This window comes from Ovis canadensis, chromosome 3 (assembly GCF_042477335.2).
Source record: "Ovis canadensis isolate MfBH-ARS-UI-01 breed Bighorn chromosome 3, ARS-UI_OviCan_v2, whole genome shotgun sequence".
In the NCBI taxonomy this organism is placed as follows: domain Eukaryota; kingdom Metazoa; phylum Chordata; class Mammalia; order Artiodactyla; family Bovidae; genus Ovis; species Ovis canadensis.
In genome coordinates, this window is record NC_091247.1 from 31,673,971 (window position 1) to 31,692,212 (window position 18,242).

Here is an 18,242-nt window from a genome sequence, read left to right on the forward strand (position 1 = left end):
TTTCAATCTTTTGTATTATCTTTTTGGACATACAAAGCAATAATAGAATATGATTCAAAACTTTATTACAACAAACTTCATTCAATGCCCAATCAACCACTGAATACAGTTAGCATTCAGATACTACTTGATAGTTCAAAAAAAAATGCTTAAAAGATAATTACTAATGTTACAACAAGAGTAATTTTTGTTGGCAGTGTTTATTAGGCCCACTGATAACAGGTAAACACAGATTAGTTACATTTTTGGTAGAAAAATTCAGGCAGAGATTGGGAGAGAGTATGAAAGCAGATTTCTAGGGTATTGGTAATAGTTTATTTCTTGATCAGTTTATAATTTACCTGGCTATACATTTAAAAAATAAAATTATAATGTACATAAATCCTTTATTTTTAAAAAGTGATATTGCTATAGCTATGATGTGACATCTATTTACAGTTTAAAAGTCTGGCGAAACACTACTATATTTAAAATGGATAACCAAAAAGGACTTATTGTATAGCACATGGAACTCTGCTCAACATTATGTGGCAGCCTGGATGGCAGGGCAGTTTGGAAGAGAATGGATACATGTATATGTATGGCTGAGTACCTTTGCTATCCACATAAAACTATCACAACATTGTTAAATGGCTATACTTCAATATAAAATTAAAAGTTGAAAAGAGAGTCTGATGAAAATGTTTAAGCTTACGGTCCTCAAAGGCAATAATGTACTTCATGATTAACTTTTTAACCACAGGAATTGTCAATATAACACAATCATATTAAAACACTGGAAAAAATTTTAAACTGTCAGTGATGCTCAGTGAAATAGGAGACTAAAAATGCAAAGGACTTTACATTTTACTCATGAGAAAATTAGCAAATGCAATATTACTTAACTAAATAACACTTTAAATTACTTGTGCCCAAATAAGTTTCCTTAAAACTTCAAAAATTACCTTTTGAAAAAAAAAAAAACCTGCATTATTTATTATGAGAAAAAATTCTAAACATGGGAAGTCCTCAGGGAAATCTACAAAGATGTTCAGTTAATAATAAGACAAAAATCACATTATAAATCTGTCTCACCTATACTGATTTTCTCCAAAGGAAGCAATATAGAGGTTCTAGCTGTAACAACAATAATATTTGCTCAATAAAATACCTTCATTAAAAATATCAACTCTTCAAAACTTACTAATAATATATTAATTACAGAATTTGAGAAATAAACCCATTCTTATCCATCTAAGCTACACAAATAGTAGGAACTAATAAGATTTCCCAATGAAAAACAACTATACTGCATTTAAAATATACCAAATCTTCTAAAAATCTAATTTAATAAGGAAAGTTAACACGTACAGAATTAAACCCTATAAATGTAAATCCTATAGATTTTACTAGTCATCAATTTATAATCCTCAAATGTGCTTTCATCTACTCCCAAATCCAGCCTGACAAATTCAGTCACAATTCTTCAAATCAGAACTCAGATAGATAGGCCTCAGAAAAAAGCAGTACCGCTTTCTCCAGTGGTATTAGCAGTCTTTCCTTCTCTTAACTTCACCATCCTCTGTCCATAACTAAATTTGAGATCCAAATAATCATAGATTTAGGTGGCTATGGACAGAGATTTCCAGTTAAAAAGTACCTAAATACAAAAGAGGTCTTGCCTACTAACAAGCAAATCAGCCCATGGCAAATGTTACGTCAGATTAGGTCACTTAAGGACTATCCAACAGCTTACTAATAAGATATATCAATACTACACAACAATGCATAATGTACAGCAAAGGCATTTTTCCAAATGAAGGAATTAAATTATCAGAAATGCCAATGGAACAAAAATTATTCCGAATTATATAATATAGACCTCTAAAATAAAAAAATCACCCATCCAGCAATATACTATATATATACACACACATATATATGTAGTTTGTATATGTTTTTCTTTCCTCCCACCTGAACTTTGTAGCATTTATTTCATAAAGGTGCTTTACAAACCTTCTTCTTCACCCTCAGTAGAGACTTCATGATGATTTTGTATCCCGTAACTATTTCTTCTCAGTGACTTTCTTCGCCTTTTCACTCTTGAATACATATCCATGTTTTCCTTTTAAAGAGAGAAATCTGTCAAATATTAACATGAAATTTATTCCCAGCCATCAGTATCACTAGCCCAATGGGACATGCCTACTTGATAAAATTTATTGAGGATCTATTTTTAAGGCACAGATCAATGAAAATGGACCTTACTGAATTTAATAAATGTATGAAACAAGAAAAATAAAACTTATAAGATACTTGAAAACTAGGCAGGGAGAAGGGAAATGTGCCTAGGGGAGTGGGGGAGGAAGCACTTGAAATGAGCCTTGAAACAAAGATAGAATTGCATTAAGTCCTCAGCCAGAAGTATTAACAAGAGTAAAAGATAGGAAAGGAAGAATGATGTGTTTGTATTTGGACAATGATGTGTGAGAAGATAAAGTTTGAAACCATATTTTGCCAGTTGAGGTGTTTTGGGGTTTTTTTCATTTATTTATTTTTAATTGGAGAATAATTGCTTTACAATGTTGTACTGGTTTCTGCCATACATCAACATGAATCAGCCATAGGTATACATATGTCCCCTTCCTCCTGAGACTTCCTCCTACTCTATTCCACCCCTCTAGGTCATCACAGAGAGCTGGGTTTGAGCTCCCTGTGTCATATAGTAAATACCCAATGGCTATCTAAGGTGATTTTAATTAATTCAGCACACATTAAAAAACCATTAAAGGGACTTCCCTGGTGGTTCAGTGGTTAAGACTCCATACTCCTAATGCAGGGGATATAGGTTCGATCCCTGGTTGGGGAACTAAGATCTCACATGCCACATAGTGCAGCCAAAAAAAAAAAAAAAAAAACCTTAATAGTTGACAACAGAATCAGAGTTGTACTTTAAGATGTTGTTGTTTAGTCACTAAGCTGCATCCAACTCTTTAGCCATCCCATGGACTGTAGCCCACCAGGCTCCCCTGTCCATGGGATTTCTCAGGCAAGAATCTGGAGTGAGTTGCCATTTCCTTCTCCAGGAGATCTCTCTGGCAAAAGGGTAGAGGGTCTTTTGAGGAAGCTTGTGGCAAGCAAGGTATGGATAAAAGAAAAAAGAAAACAATAAAATCTCAGATTAAATTGGAAACGAAAAAGGAACAATTTTATTAATTCAAGAAAATCCAAATGCTGCTCTCTCTCTTTGAATTCCTCAATCAAAATAAAAACTACTTGCAATGGTTGCTGTTGTCATTGCATTAGCCTCTCAGTCATGTCCGACTCTTTACCACCCCATGAACTGTAGCCCGCCAGGCTCCTCTGTCCATGGGATTTCCCAGGCAAGAACACTGGAGTGAGTTACCATTTCCTCCTCCAGGGGATCTTCCTGACCCAGATATCAAACCTGGGTCTCCCATACTGCAGGCAGATTCTGTACCCTTTGAGCCACCAGGGACAGTTGTTAAGGTTAACATACTCACAAATTCTGTATCTGTCCACATTCGAAGCCGTTCTACTTCTCCTGATCGACGATTCCGTCTAATGTTTATGTTGTCCATTTCCTGGAGTACAGCTTCAGCAGTACTACAATTACATAATAAAACTAGGGTTTAGACAATTGCAGGATCAAACTCTATATCATACAGGTAAAAGAGCTCACCATCAAAGCATAATTAAGCCATCTAATTTCTAACTGTACCTAATATCCCAATTAATATCTTCTTCTGAACTAGCATCCATTAGAAGATAATGCCTCAAAACAGATGGAAACAGGGAATGCCCTAGGCAGTCCAGTGGTTAGGACTCAGTGATTTCACTGCTAGGGCCTGGGTTCTATCCCTGGTCCAGGGAACTAAGATCCCACAAGCCATGCAGCATGGCCAAAAAAGAAAAGACAGACAGAAACAGAACATCTTCTGTCATGATATATTAAAATAAAACTTACAAATAGAAGACCTTTGTTTACACAGCTTCAAATATTTAAATTCATAATACTACTACAAATAACTATCAGATCCACGGAACCAAAAAAAAAAAAAAAAACTAATTCAAATCTTTTTATTTGAAAATGGTATTAAAAATTGTATAGAATAAAGAATTTGTAAAAATTTTAGAGCCAGCATAAGGTTAACTGAACTGATACATTTTTTCTTTTTCAAAAATTTTACTTATTTTTAATTGAAGGATAATTGCTTTACAATATTGTGCTGGTTTCTGCCATACATCAACATAAATCAGCATAAATACATATGTCCCCTTCCTCTTAAACCTCTCTCCCACCTCCCACTCCAAGGGCAGATTATTTAGAAATTAGAGGAAACGGACATCCACAAAATATATACTGACATTGACTTTTTTTTTTTTGACATTGACATTTTAAACACACACAGCACTTCCTATGTGTTCAGATACTGATCTAGGTACTTAACAAATAATAACTAATACTCAAATCTGACACTACCACAATAAAATATAATTTCCTCCCCTTTCAAATAGGAATTACACTCATCTCCCTTCTCCAGGCTATTGCAAGGATTAAGTAGGAATGATTTATTATTTGAGAAGAATACAGTTTCATTGCACATAGATGCTGAGGAGTCAGCTAGGCTATATCCAACATGTGCAGTCTCCAAAGACTTTCAATTCAGAATCTTGACTAAGTAAAATTATACCTATTATATATCAGTAATGGAACTTAATGTTTCTTGAAAACTGTCAAAACATCAATGTTAAATGAGCAAATATTAAAGGACTATAGTAGTGAAGTTAAAATTACTTTTTGTATTATCTAACTATGCACAAGAGCTTAAAAACTATGAGAAAAAAAGATGCTATCACATAAATTGCATTAAATCTAGTAAAGTGACTAAAGCTAACCAAGGTTAATTCAAATTAAATTTTTAAATACTGATTGCTAAGTCAGTGCCTAAGTTATTTTTTAAAACATAACTGGCTTGAAAAAAAAAACAATTACATGAAACTGCTTACTGCAAAAACATTCATACCTATTTACCAGTTGATCAAATAACAAACTCTGGTTCACACTTTCAAATCTGTTTTTCCTGGAACGACAGCTTTTTCTGACTTCCATGTCACCATTTATACAAGAAAGTTCCCCATCTCCTTTCTTTTCCCCTCGATGGGGATGGCTTCGAAGGGCTACAAGGAGAGAGAAATTTCCATTTCAAAGTACAGAGTATACAAAGAAAGAAAAAAATCAAAAATTACTTTAAAAAGACTATAAGGAACTTACTATAACCTCTTAAACGGCTCTAATACCCAATAATGTAAAATTTCTAAAACTGTTTATAATCTGCCATGTTAACTTAAATTATTTCAATTGTACTAATTTCTCAATGTTTAACAATTATATACATATTTACCATGACTGTAATCCAGTCACTTCCAACAGTATGCTGAGCATACTAGTAAATTATGCTATTTTACCCCACTTTAGAACTCTAACAACATTATAAGTATTTCAATACTAACCAGTTTCATAACAGAATACTCACATAAGCTACTATGTCCGTTTGGTAATGTAGCACCAGGCTGAGAAGTTAACCTAGAACACAATTATATTTAATATGCAAACACATCAACATTCATTTAAAGAAACAAAAATGCAATGCTGGTGGAATCACTTTAATCTTTAAAATGTCACTAATGCAATATTACTTTTTTAAAAGGAAAGAAAACATTTTTTTACCTTAAGATTGATAATATACAAATTAATAAAATACATTAGTGAAAAGTCATTTCATTACTTCAAGAAAAGCTTTAATAACAAGTTATAAACTGAACTCACTCTGTCTTCAACTCTATAAATTAAAATCCAATGGAAAGGCTTAAGCTTTGTATGTATCATAAAGTTAACTAATGCCATAAATAGCAATGGTCACAGACCTTTACTACTTGTTTCCATTGACAACCTAAGATTCAAACAAAGTTATTCAAGCAATAAATTGTAAGAAGAAAAAAGTACTTGAATACCAACAAAGTTTAATAATTTCTTCAAAGTATTATATTACACATTCTAAACTAATACATGAAAACTCAGTTAATCTCTCAAAAGTCACTGTACCTACTCTCCCTTTTGGTGGAGGGACAGAAATGTTCAGTCACTAGAAAGATACTTAAAGTGTCATCAAAATATGAAAACTTAATGGAAGAAAGTTGCAGTATACCTTACTATAATTAAAATTCAAAAACTAAAAATTGTTACATAATAAAAGAGCTGTCAACATAAACTTATTTTTTGAAACACCCAACAATTATTATTTCCAAATATTAAAAAAGGGAGAGAAGACATTCAAAAAATAGTATATATGACTTTCTTCTGCTTATCTATGTGGTTTGCACAACATTTTTTAAGTAAAATATTCTAACATTTTTGGTTACTCTAGCATGCTTTATGTTAATTATAGATATTAAATGTTATAAATATTAATTATAAATGTCCCTGTCTAGTAAAAGTCACAAACGGAATGACTACATGATATAAACAAAAACTGTTACGTATCAAGAACACAAAAACAAAAAACTCCATCCCCCCTTTCCCCAGGTAAACAACACAACCATCTTGTTCTAAAATACTACTTCTTGGAAAGTATTTCATTTTTAGAATCTTTATTACACAATTCTCCTGGTATATGAGCTTGACTATAAAGCAATAAAATTGATGTTATTAGGTTATTCCTTAAAACATTATACATGCGGAATTTCCTAGAATCACTCTTAAAATCCACTTAAAACCACATAGAAAAAGCATAAATACACTTTGGCTTTGGATCCAACATAACATTAACTCAGTTTAATCAGTTAATTCACAACTCTTGGCTTCAAATGAATTTTAGCTGTATGTAAGACCAAATGGCTGGAATTTCACATATATTATTCAAAAGAAGAGATGCTAACCCTAAAATCATTCTACATAAGAAATCTAAAACTCTGTTGAAAAAATAACATCACTAGGATGAAAGCACAGTAACAATTTTTGTTCCTCTAAAGAAGACAGTGCTTACTTGCCTTTATTTCATTGCTAATGAAAGATCTGATTTAAGGTGGGAGAAAAAAGAAAACTTCTTCAGTCAATCCCATTATCTTACAATCATAGCTTATTGTCATCATTGTACCATTATCATTTCTCTTTATAAAAAGGAGAAAGAAAAAAAAAGGAGATAGAACATGAATACTCGGGTATAAAAAGATAATATTGGTATTTCAAGAGTTGGTCTGCCTATACAATTCTATAAGTGCTTAAAAAGTCTTTTGAATCAATGTTCCCAAAAATTAATCACTTAAAATGTAACCATGCAGTTTCACTGATTAAATGAATCCTCTAATAAATCCTTTATGATTATGAAGTCCCCTTTGTTTGTTTTTAAAATGGGGAGTAAGTGAGGGATATTTACCTTTATCTCTTTACCCTAAATTTTTTAAATGGAGACACTATCACTGCCTTCAGTAATTATTACATTAAAAGTTTCTACATCTTTAATTATGTGGAACATTCTACCAGTTCAATACCAGACTCAAAAATCATTATTTATTCACCCACATAAACCCAAGGTATTCAATGATTTATGAGAATTTTAAACCTCAATTCAGCAAAAGCATTCATTTGGAAAAACTTTAACCACTACCAGCCTTCAATTCTAATGAGCCTCAGCAGTGGTGATTATACTTCTGCCTAACCTCACTACTCCTTAATCATCTGACCACAAAACAAAATTTTCACACATATTACACTTTAGTGCAGTTAGGCTTTTCAAAGATTTAATTTCATGTGTTCCTCAGAGTATGTCTCTCTATTATTCTACAGATTTATCAAATGCATGCCATGTTCTCCATATTGACTCTCCCAACCACCTACTCCCCAACACACAGCCTCCAAATTAGATAAATATCTAGTGGCTAAATAAATGTCAAGTGACAAAAGTCAATGAAATGGGATTCTGAACTCAAAATATTTGTAAGCTGCAACAGCTATCTAGGTTAGCAAGTATAATTATGAGTTTCTACATATAAGCTAAAGAAGAAAAGATGTAATACAGTAAAAGATTTTTACCAAGAAAATCCTCATTTTACAAAAATATTATCAATCACTGTAACTATACTGATACACTTGGGGCTTTAAATACATAAACCCAGATTCTTCCCCCAAAGAAAACTTATACTCTATCTCAAATCATTTATGAAGATGACAAAGTTCTAGTTCCATTTTAATCTCTATCTTCATCTCTAAAAGTTATTCCTAAATGTTATTTTACCAATCAACAGTAGTTTCTTTACAGAATTTAATGGTTGTTAAAGTCCTTTAAGATTCATCATTTTTCATAGCTAATACTAATTTTTATCTTTATTCAATTTTCCTCCAAATGAACTGTATTTTAAAAAATCATTTTCCTGAAAGGACTTCAGTCATTTTACCTTAGATGCTCTTAGGACTTTAGATTACCAAAATAAAGGAATTAGGATTCTCAGGTTCATGACATAAAAACTAATATAAGCACTCATATAAATCTTGATTTTTGTATTAATATTATCTCAAAATCTACAATATTTTTAACTACAAGTTTCCCCAAAATTCAATTCTGTTGAATCTGACAGACCAAATGGCATTTTCTTTTCAGGTCATCTGAAATACTAAAAGACTGTAGCAGTGTAGCACTTAATCACAGTCCTCGATGAAAGTTTAACCCAAAAACCTTTAAAATTGTGTGAACTGCTAAACATTATTCTCCTGCCAAAACAGAAGCAGTAAATTCTATTAGTATTCATTATTTCTTAAGTTTCTTATTCAAAATGTACTTAAAGTTTTTTGAAAGGAATATCAAACTCTTCAGGTATCTAAATGGAAGCAAAACTCCTTCTTTTTACATGAAAGACATGATTAAGATTAATTTATACAGATCTATGAGTGGATAAGGTGTGGCAAATCTACTGTACTAGAGAGGCTCATACATGAGTTATACTGTTAAAATTATCTCACAATTAAAGGCAAAACTTTTAACAGTAAAAGAATACTTTTTAGAAACATTTGTTAGAAAAAGAAGCCTGATTCACTCATCTAATAAACACAGGATACAGATTACAACCCATAAATCAGGTGTAGAAGTATAATTAGAGGGAAGTACTTATTTTAAGTGACATCATTATAGTGATCTGGATCTGTTTCATCTCAGATGAATGAGTATGGGAAAGTTGGGAAAGTTAAAAAAAAAATCAATAGACTGATTCACATAATTTTCAACTTAGCTCTCAGACAATGCAAAATTAAAAATTTTAAATAAAGTGGTACATATTAAATTAGGCACAGACTTTAGAGACTAGTAAATGTATGCTGCTGCTACTGCTACGTGTTTGACTCTGCGACCCCATAATGGCAGCCCACCAGGTTCCCCCGTCCCTGGGATTCTCCAGGCAAGAACACTGGAGTGGATTGCCATTTCCTTCTCCAGTGCATGAAAGTGAAAAGTCAAAGTGAAGTCGCTCAGTCATGTCCGACTCTTAGCAACCCCATGGACTGCAGCCTACCAGGCTCCTCCGTCCATGGGATTTTCCAGGCAAGAGTACTGGAGTGGGGTGCCATTGCCTTCTCCAAGTAAATGTATAATGCCTATCAAAATCTATATAACTCCAAAGATTATTTTCATTAAAGACTAATAACAGTGTTCAAAATTTACCTACAGACATAAAATAAAAATACTGTCAAAAAGGAATTCCCTTTTACTTTTGTTCACATTTGGCATATCATCAGCACTTTTACATCAAAGACTTTGGAAAAAAGAGAAGCTAAGGATTCTAAGCTGAAAATTTAAATCTCTTCTGAGTGTGTGTACAGCTATCCTATCTACATTACATTACCACTTACTTTGGTGAGTAAAATTATGTTTATAATACATATCAAAACAGACAGAGAAAATTTAAGTTGAAAACAATCAGATACATGAAAAGATTTATTAGAAATTAATTTAGATTTTATTACATTTTAGCATACCAATTCAAGTGGAATATTTAATAATTTTAGGAAGAAGAGGTTGTATTTTCAAATAAAAAATATACTTCTAACCACTGTTTTTATTTAAATTTTCAGGAGTATAAACATGTATGCACATTCAAGACCTATCAAAATTCTTAATGTTTTAAGTAATAATAGTTTCTATTACATACTAAATGTATTTTTGGTATATTTAGAGAAAATAAAATTACATACAAAAATTATAAAATAAGCTTAATACAATTTATAAGTATTCCTAGACAGGTGGTTTTATAATTTAAGAAAATTAGCATTAATATCAGCCCTGAATCCCATTAAAAAAATTATGAAAGAACAATGGGTGAGTTCTCCCTTCTCACCTGGCCTGTCCACTTGATATATTCCATTCTTCTCGCTGACCAGTAGTTCGTGATTTTGATTTGTCTTTGCAAACAGAGTCAGGTTGTTTCAAAGTGCGTTTGGCTGGAGGAGACACATGGCTATCACTTAAACTACCATCAGCTTCAGCTTTCTGAAAGAAAACGTTTAAAATGCATTTTTTATTAAAATTCATAGAATTCTTAAATTCCTGGATAGTGGATATTCAACCAAAAACTATCTACAGAAGGAACCCTTCTACAAGTGTAGCAAAATGTAATCATCTGCAAATACAAAAACAAAAAAGTTAGAAAGATAAATTTATGCTCAAAAAAGTATGTATGGTTTTTATTTTAAAATAATTTCAGGCCTACAGAAAAGATGTGTAGATATATCTTTTTATGACATGATTCATCATTCCTCTCTGAAATACTCCAGTGTGTAACTTACAAAGTAAGAAAATTCTGCTACATTAATATCATTCAATCCTCCCAATTTGGAAATCATCATTGATATAACACAGAGCTAATTTGCAGATACATTCAAATGTTATCATATGTCCCAACATGATCTCTCTTTCCTTTCTGATTCAGAATTATATCCAGGAACATATACTGTATATAGTTATCAGACCTCCTCTGTCTCCTATCTGGAACAGTCCCCTCAGTTCCTCGTTTTCATGCCCTTGACTGTAAAGAATATAAGCTTTTTAATTCTCTGGAATGATCATCAGTCTGGGTCTACCTGATGTTCCCCATAACCCAATTCAGGCCATAACATTCACGGAAGAATATACAGACAGGATACTATGCATGTTGTACCTACCCATCACTAAGAATAACCTTGATCACCTAATCAAGTTGGTGTCTGCCAGGTTTTCCCACTATAAAGTCACTATTTTTCCCTTTGTATTTGATTAGTTTATGTGAAATCATTCTTAAAATTAACCAATACTCTGTTCTTCATCAAACTCACTAGCCACAGCATTCACTGACTGCTACTTGCCTTTATCCAATACTATCATGGTGGTAATTATCTAATCCAATCACTCCTATATAGTTTAGTTGGCATCCTACTAAGAATTTTCCCTCCCCAACCCTCCTTACTCAATTCATTCACTCATTTCCTAACTGGGAGGAAAGAAAAAGCAAAATTTCCTCAAGTTTGTTCAGTAAATTAATAGAAATTGCTAGGAGAAAGAAAGGAAAGGTCACAGTCAAATAAATTTCAGAAAACAATGAGGTCCAAGGTTTTTTGCTTCAGGACTTGTAAGAGTCTTTAGTATGTTAACACGCAGTGACTTTCCTGGCAGTCCAATGGTTAAGACTCTCTACTTTCAGTGCAAGGGGCACAAGTTCCATCACTGGTAGAGGAACTAAGATCCCACAGGCCACACAGTGATACAGAAAAAAAAGTTAATATGCAATATAAATCTCCAAGTAGGGATGACAGTATATAACAATTCCCAAACTTATTTAATCAAGCTCTTTTTTCATGGGGCATCTGTCAGTTCAGTTGCTCAGTCACGTCCGACTCTGTGGGACCCCATGGACTGCAGCACAACAGGCTTCCTTGTCCATCACCAACTGGAGTCATCTGTAGGTACTAAAGTTTCACAAATACACTCTAGGAATAAGTACTATGTACTTATTGAATTAAAGGAAAAATAGTAAAAGTATTTGAAGTTAAGCCATTTTTAAAATATAAGAGTTATTATATAACTCTGTGAATATTATATAACTAATGACTTTGAATATCATAAGTGATATGAGTTTATATGTTTATTTACTAGTCATTCTCTCATATTCTATAGGCTTTTTACAGCTTCATTCAGGAGTATCTCTCAAAGTGTTGTTCACATACTGACTGAATCAGAAAGCACCTGATTTGTCATTAAGAAATATAACCTGCTAAACTAGAACCCTGGGTGGAGGTGGGGTATTTTCAATGAGGGCCTCCAAAGGATTCTCAGCACACACAAGTCTAAGGATCTCTGGCATATAAAAGATTTAAGTATAGCATGATACACATCATCTTAAATGCTTCACTATACTACTCCTACAGTGAAAAGACTTCAATCATGAGTCGGCTTATAAACAGCATTACAAAGGCTTCCTTCCCTCCAAAGAACTCTAGGGATTTAAGTAAAGCAAAAAAAACAAGATGCAAATACTACAAAATAATTATTTCAACACCATCTAATTAAACTTCAAGCTTTGGGAAAGCTTTACCTACAAACCTGATACCAACAGTTCACCTTTAATAGGATGATCATAATGCTCAACTTTAACTTCTTCAAAGCATTTTACTAGTTAATTATAACCTAACCCTTTGAGGGAAGGCGTTGCTAGTTTCAGGATAAAAATATTTAGGAGAGATTATGCAATCTACCCACAGTCATTTAGCAATATGTCAGAGTGATTACAATCCATGAGCAGGAAAGGCATTTCAAACAAAGGGAATAATTTCATTTAACAAACATTTGTTGAGGACCTACTGTGCACATAAGACATGGCGGGGAGGACTAGATAATAGTTTTAAAAAAAGACTAAAATCTTCTTAAACCTTATACACAATCTATTAAATTGACAACTACAGTAATAATATATAGCAAATTATAGTAAGTACTATAATAGGAATAGGATTCCCTGGTGGCTCAGATGGTAAAGAATCTAGAAATACACAATTCTCTGAAAGCAAAAAATGGTAACTGCAGGCTGAGATGAAGGAAGACATCATAAATCATGTGGACTTTATTTTATAACAATAATGAAACACCTAGAATTGTCAGAGGAACATGATTCAATGATGTGATACATTCCAAGAGAGGAATAATAGTAATAATGTCAAGTCATACAAAAAGTACAATAAGAAGTTGTCCTTCCCACCTAAGTGACTTTTTGCTAAACTCTAACCTTCTAAAATAGGTAGAAAAGCTTTCTAGTTTGTAAAAGTGAATTCCCTGAGTTTCTTAAACCATACTCATCAGGTACCACAAATATTAAATACTATTCTACCATAAATCTCCTAAAACTAGGTAAAAGAACTTGAGAATAATGAAACAGAAGAATTGTATGCTGCCCTGGTTTTCAGGGAAGGCTTCCTGTCCAGATTAGAATTTGTTCAGAAATCTAGAACCTGGACTTAAAAAACAAAAAGAATGTACCCAAGCACAGCATTAAAAAAGGAAAAACTCGAGGCAGTAAGTGAATTAGTAAACCAAGAGATTGATTCAAGTCCTGATGATGGATTCATACAGCATTATAAATGTAGAAAATAAGAAATTGATTCCAGAAAGTGGAATAACTAAGAGATTAGTAACACCAATATTAAATGTAAAGACAGGGTGGGCATAAAAAGTGGTTGCTGTGTTTTAGGAGCTGTGGAGTAAGGTGGAGGGCTGTGGCGGGGGGGGGGGGGGGGGGGGGCGGGGACAGGTAGTGTGCAGATGTTGATGGGAGAAATGTAACAGTGAGTTATGACTTTGAAAGTCAGGTTTAGAATTCTAGCCAGAAATCTAGGGAGATGTCTATCAGACTGTCTCACAATTCTGAGACAGAGTGATGTGAGGACTATAGATAGATATGAAATTGTACTAAAAGGGTCATAGGTAACATACAGAGTGAAAAAAACAAGAGAATTAAAGTAAAAAACCTTTTAAAAATGCCTACATTACAGAGATGAGCAGAGGATCTCACATAAACTAGTGAAAAACATAGTGTCTCACTCAAACAAGGGGAGTAGAGGTTGGTTATAGAAGATCAGATGGTATAAAAGCTGGTAAATGTGTGGACTGTTAATTAGGAGGTCACTGTAACTTTTTTTTTCCACTGTAACTTCTGATAGGGCAATTTCTGCAAAATGCTGAGGTGGAAATCACTAAGTGAAGAATTGAGTGAGTGGTGAGAATGTACAGGTGATAAACCACAAAGCTACTCTTGAAAGTGTCAGAATTAAGAAAAATAAGACAATAGTCTTAAAGAGGTTACAAAGTCAAAGAAGTCAGTGAAGAAACTTTTTTTTTAAAGAGACCTGGATTCTTGTAAATAGCAGAAAAGGGACCACAGAAGAGAATAAGCTATAATAAAAATTTAAAGAGGGGAATTCCCTGGTAGTCCAGTGGTTAAGACTTGGTGCTTTCACTGTTGGGGTCCATCCCTGGTTGGAGAACTCAGTTCGGTTCAGTCGCTCAGCTGTGTCTTTTGAACTGTGGTGTTGGAGAAGACTCTTTGCGACCCCATGGACTGCAGCACACCAGGCCTCTCTGTCCCTCGCCAACTCCCAGAGTTTATTCAAACTCGTGTCCATTGAGTTGGTGATGCCATCCAATCATCTCATCCTCTGTTGTCCCCTTCTCCTGTCTTCAATCTTTCCCAGCATCAGGGTCTTTTCAACTAAGTCAGTTCTTTGCATCAGATGGCCGAAGTATTGGAGTTTCAGCTTCAGCATCAGTCCTTCCAATGAATATTCAAGACTGATTTCCTTTAGGGATGGACTGGTTGGATCTCCTTGCAGTCCAAGGGACTCTCAAGAGTCTTCTCCAACACCACAGTTCAAAAGAAAAAACTAAGATCCCACAAACCATGCAGCAAGCCCTTTCCCCCCTAAAAAGAGCACAATAACTGATGAGGAAAAGATCCTCAAACAGAAAAGAAAAAACAGAACAGGAACAGCCCCTGTTAGAAAGTATATTGGTGCCATCAATCTGTTCCAGTTTCCTTTATAAGACAGCTTTTTCTTTCACCTTTTGAAAAAATGGGTACTCCTGTTTTCATGAGAAAGCTTAAAAGTGCAATTTCTTTTTCTTTCATTTGTAAAAAGAATTCACAGAGGCAGCAGTTACCATGACTTCAGAAAACCAAACTCACACTGCTATTTATTTTCTTAGAGCCAATACTATTCTACTATTCTACAAAGTCCTAAAACTTCAGGCACACAAAATATCCTAAAATTTCCTCAAATATCCCAAGAGCAACAGCTTACTAGTTTAATATTTCTAAACAATCGTCATGAAAGACTATAGAAAGGGGGGAAAAATATGAGTGAGCTGAGGAGTTATAAAAAGACAAAAATAGTTTATATCTCTTACAGTTTAAACTGAAATTTTCTTCCTAGAAGATAATATCTTTTTATCTGAAAATATTACATGATTTAAAATGACAAAGAGACAACGGGCAGGCTAAAACATGCCAGACTTAAAAGAGAGAGCAGTCTCCTGTTGTAGCACGGCCACCGTAACTCAAAAACCACTGCTTACTTCACGTGCTGTGCTTAGCCACTCAGTCTGACTCTCTGCGGCCCCATGGACTGGAGCCCACCAGGCTCCTCTGTCCATGGAATTCTCCAGGCAAGAATACTGGAATGGGTTGCCATTCCCTTCTCCAGGGGATCTTCCCAACCCAAGGAATGATCCCAGGTCTCCCACAGTGCAGATGGATTCTTTACCATCTGAGACACCAGGGCATAAGATTGTTAAAACCAGATTGAGGAAGTATTCGGCTGGCCAAAAACTTTCTTCGGTCTTTAAGTGAAAGACACATTTTTCACTTTCACCAAGAACTTTATTGAACAATGTATTCACCATTTTGTTCCATTACCTTCTATTACTTTTCAGGCAATTTCATAATTCCACCTTCCCAAAACTTTTTATCTTACTGAGCAAAGAACTGTTCTAGGTACCTTTTATAGTCTTTTGAAATTTTTCCATTAAGAGAATTTTTGTAAAGACTGAAATAAATGAAAACCTGAAGGTGCAATGTCTGGTAAATACGGTGGATGAGCCAGAACTTCCCAAGCAAGCTCTAACAGTTTTTGCCCGGTCATCAGAGAAATGTGCAGTCTCACTAAAGGTCTTCATGATAAAAGAATATGCATTTTCTGTTGACTAATTCCAGACAATTTTCATCGAGCACTGCTTTTAGTTGCTCTAACTAGGAGCAGTACTTGTTGGAATTAATTGTTTGGAATCTGCTCCTGCTCATAGTAGAGGACTCCCTTCCAATCCTACCATATACACAACATCACCTTCTTGGGATGAAGATCGGCCTTTGCCGTGGTAGGTGGTGGTTCATTTCACTTGCCCTACAATCTCTTCCATTCCACATTATTGTATGGTATCCACTTTTCATCACCCATCACATTGTTAAAATGGAACATTTTCATTACATTTAAGTAAAGAATTACATGCAGAAATGCAGTCAAGGTTTTTCCTAACTAACTTATGTGGAACCCGATCACCACAGCAATGAACATAACCGAGCTGGTGAAAATGATTTTCAGCACTTGATTTGGATGTTTTGAGTATGTAGGCTCTCTTCCACATAGTATAACATAAATTGTTCTCAATTACTATTTCACTTTGATTGGCATCAACTTCAACTGGTCTACTCCACCATGAAGCATCGTCCAGTGATAAACTCTAGCATGCAAACTTCCCAAACCACTTTTGACACGTTCCATCAGTCAAAGCACTGACTCTACATGTTATACAAATGTTTCTGTGCATTTCAGTTGCATTTTTACCTTTCTTGAAACAACAAAGCATAATTTGCTGAAAATATTGCTTCTTTCTTCCATCTTCAATATTATAATGGCTACACAAAGATTCAACAATGTTGTAAGTTTGTTTAATGAATGCTGATGTGACAGCTGTCACCATACAGTCTAACAGAATTGTTTCAAATGGAGTTAAAGACAACTAAGTGCTATTAGGAAAAAACCAAACCATTTGCCCAAGCACTAAAAGTAACAAGTGTCTACAACTGCAGCCTGACGGTAGATAGTGTCAAGGACGGATACTTGCTTGACTCTGTAGTAGTAAGATAACTTCATAAGCTTATTATCTTCAGTGATCCATTCCTTCCACAAACAAAATTTACTAACACCTATTACTGTGTTACCTTGTTCCCAGGTGGCACAAGTGGTAAAGAATGCACCTATCAATGCACGAGATGCAAGAGACACGGGTTTGATCCCTGGGTCAGGAAGATCCCCTGGAGGAGGAAATGGCAACCTACTCCAGTATTTCTTTGCTAGAAAATTCCACAAACAGAAGAGCCTTGCGGGTACAGTTCATGGGGTCGGAAAGAGTTGGGTATGACTGAGCACACAAGTACATACATATTACTTTGCTAGATACTAAATATACTTGATGATTAAACAGTCTGTCCCTAAAGAAACTTAATTCCTAACTCCTTAAATTAGCCAGTAAAAAGTATATACGATGCTTGCTCCTTAGAAGAAAAGCTATGACAAACCTAGACAGTGTATTAAAAAGCAGAAACATCACTTTGCTGACAAAGGTCCATATAGTCAAAGCTATGGTTTTTCCAGTAGTCATGTACAGATGCAACAGTTAGACCATCAAGAAGGCTGAGCATGGAAGAATTGATGCTCTCAAACTGTGGTGCCAGAGAACACTCTTGAGAGTCCCTTGGACTGCAAGGAGATCAAACCAGTCAATCCTAAAGGAAATCAACCCTGAATATATTCATTGAAAGGACTGACGCTGAAGCTGAAGCTCCAATACTTTAGCCACCTGATGCGAAGAGCCAACTCACTGGAAAAGACCCTGATGCTGGAAAAGACTGAGGGCAAGAACAGAAGAGGGCGACAGAGGGATGAGATGGTTAGATGGCATCACTGACTCAGAGGACATGAGTCTGAGCAAACTCCAGGAGACAGTGAAGGGGACAGGGAAGCCTGGTGTGCTGCAGTCCATGGGGTTGCAAAGAGTCGGACTTGACCTAGCAACTGAACAGCAACAACTGCCAAAAATGTTGCTTTTTCCCTTCCATCTTCAATATTAAAATATCTACACAAAAGTTCACCAATTTAGTAAGCTTTTTCTTTAAAGCACAGC

At 34.5% G+C, this 18,242-nt stretch overlaps 1 protein-coding gene across 4 annotated transcripts in view; it reads right to left on the reverse strand.

The window, feature by feature from the left end:
- The window catches only part of ATAD2B (ATPase family AAA domain containing 2B), a 127,710-nt gene that overhangs the window by 100,617 nt on the left and 8,851 nt on the right, over positions 1 to 18,242 (reverse strand). For 2 of the 4 annotated variants that reach the window (XM_069582662.1, XM_069582661.1), the window contains exons 2-7: positions 10,384 to 10,535; positions 5,538 to 5,587; positions 5,028 to 5,181; positions 3,504 to 3,606; positions 1,996 to 2,104; positions 1,075 to 1,116 (exon numbers count right to left, since the gene is read on the reverse strand). In XM_069582662.1, the coding sequence (XP_069438763.1) occupies positions 1,075 to 1,116; positions 1,996 to 2,104; positions 3,504 to 3,606; positions 5,028 to 5,181; positions 5,538 to 5,587; positions 10,384 to 10,535 (610 nt within the window). The remainder of the gene's footprint in view (positions 1 to 1,074; positions 1,117 to 1,995; positions 2,105 to 3,503; positions 3,607 to 5,027; positions 5,182 to 5,537; positions 5,588 to 10,383; positions 10,536 to 18,242) is intronic. The other 2 variants (XM_069582663.1, XM_069582664.1) reach the window with 1 other exon arrangement.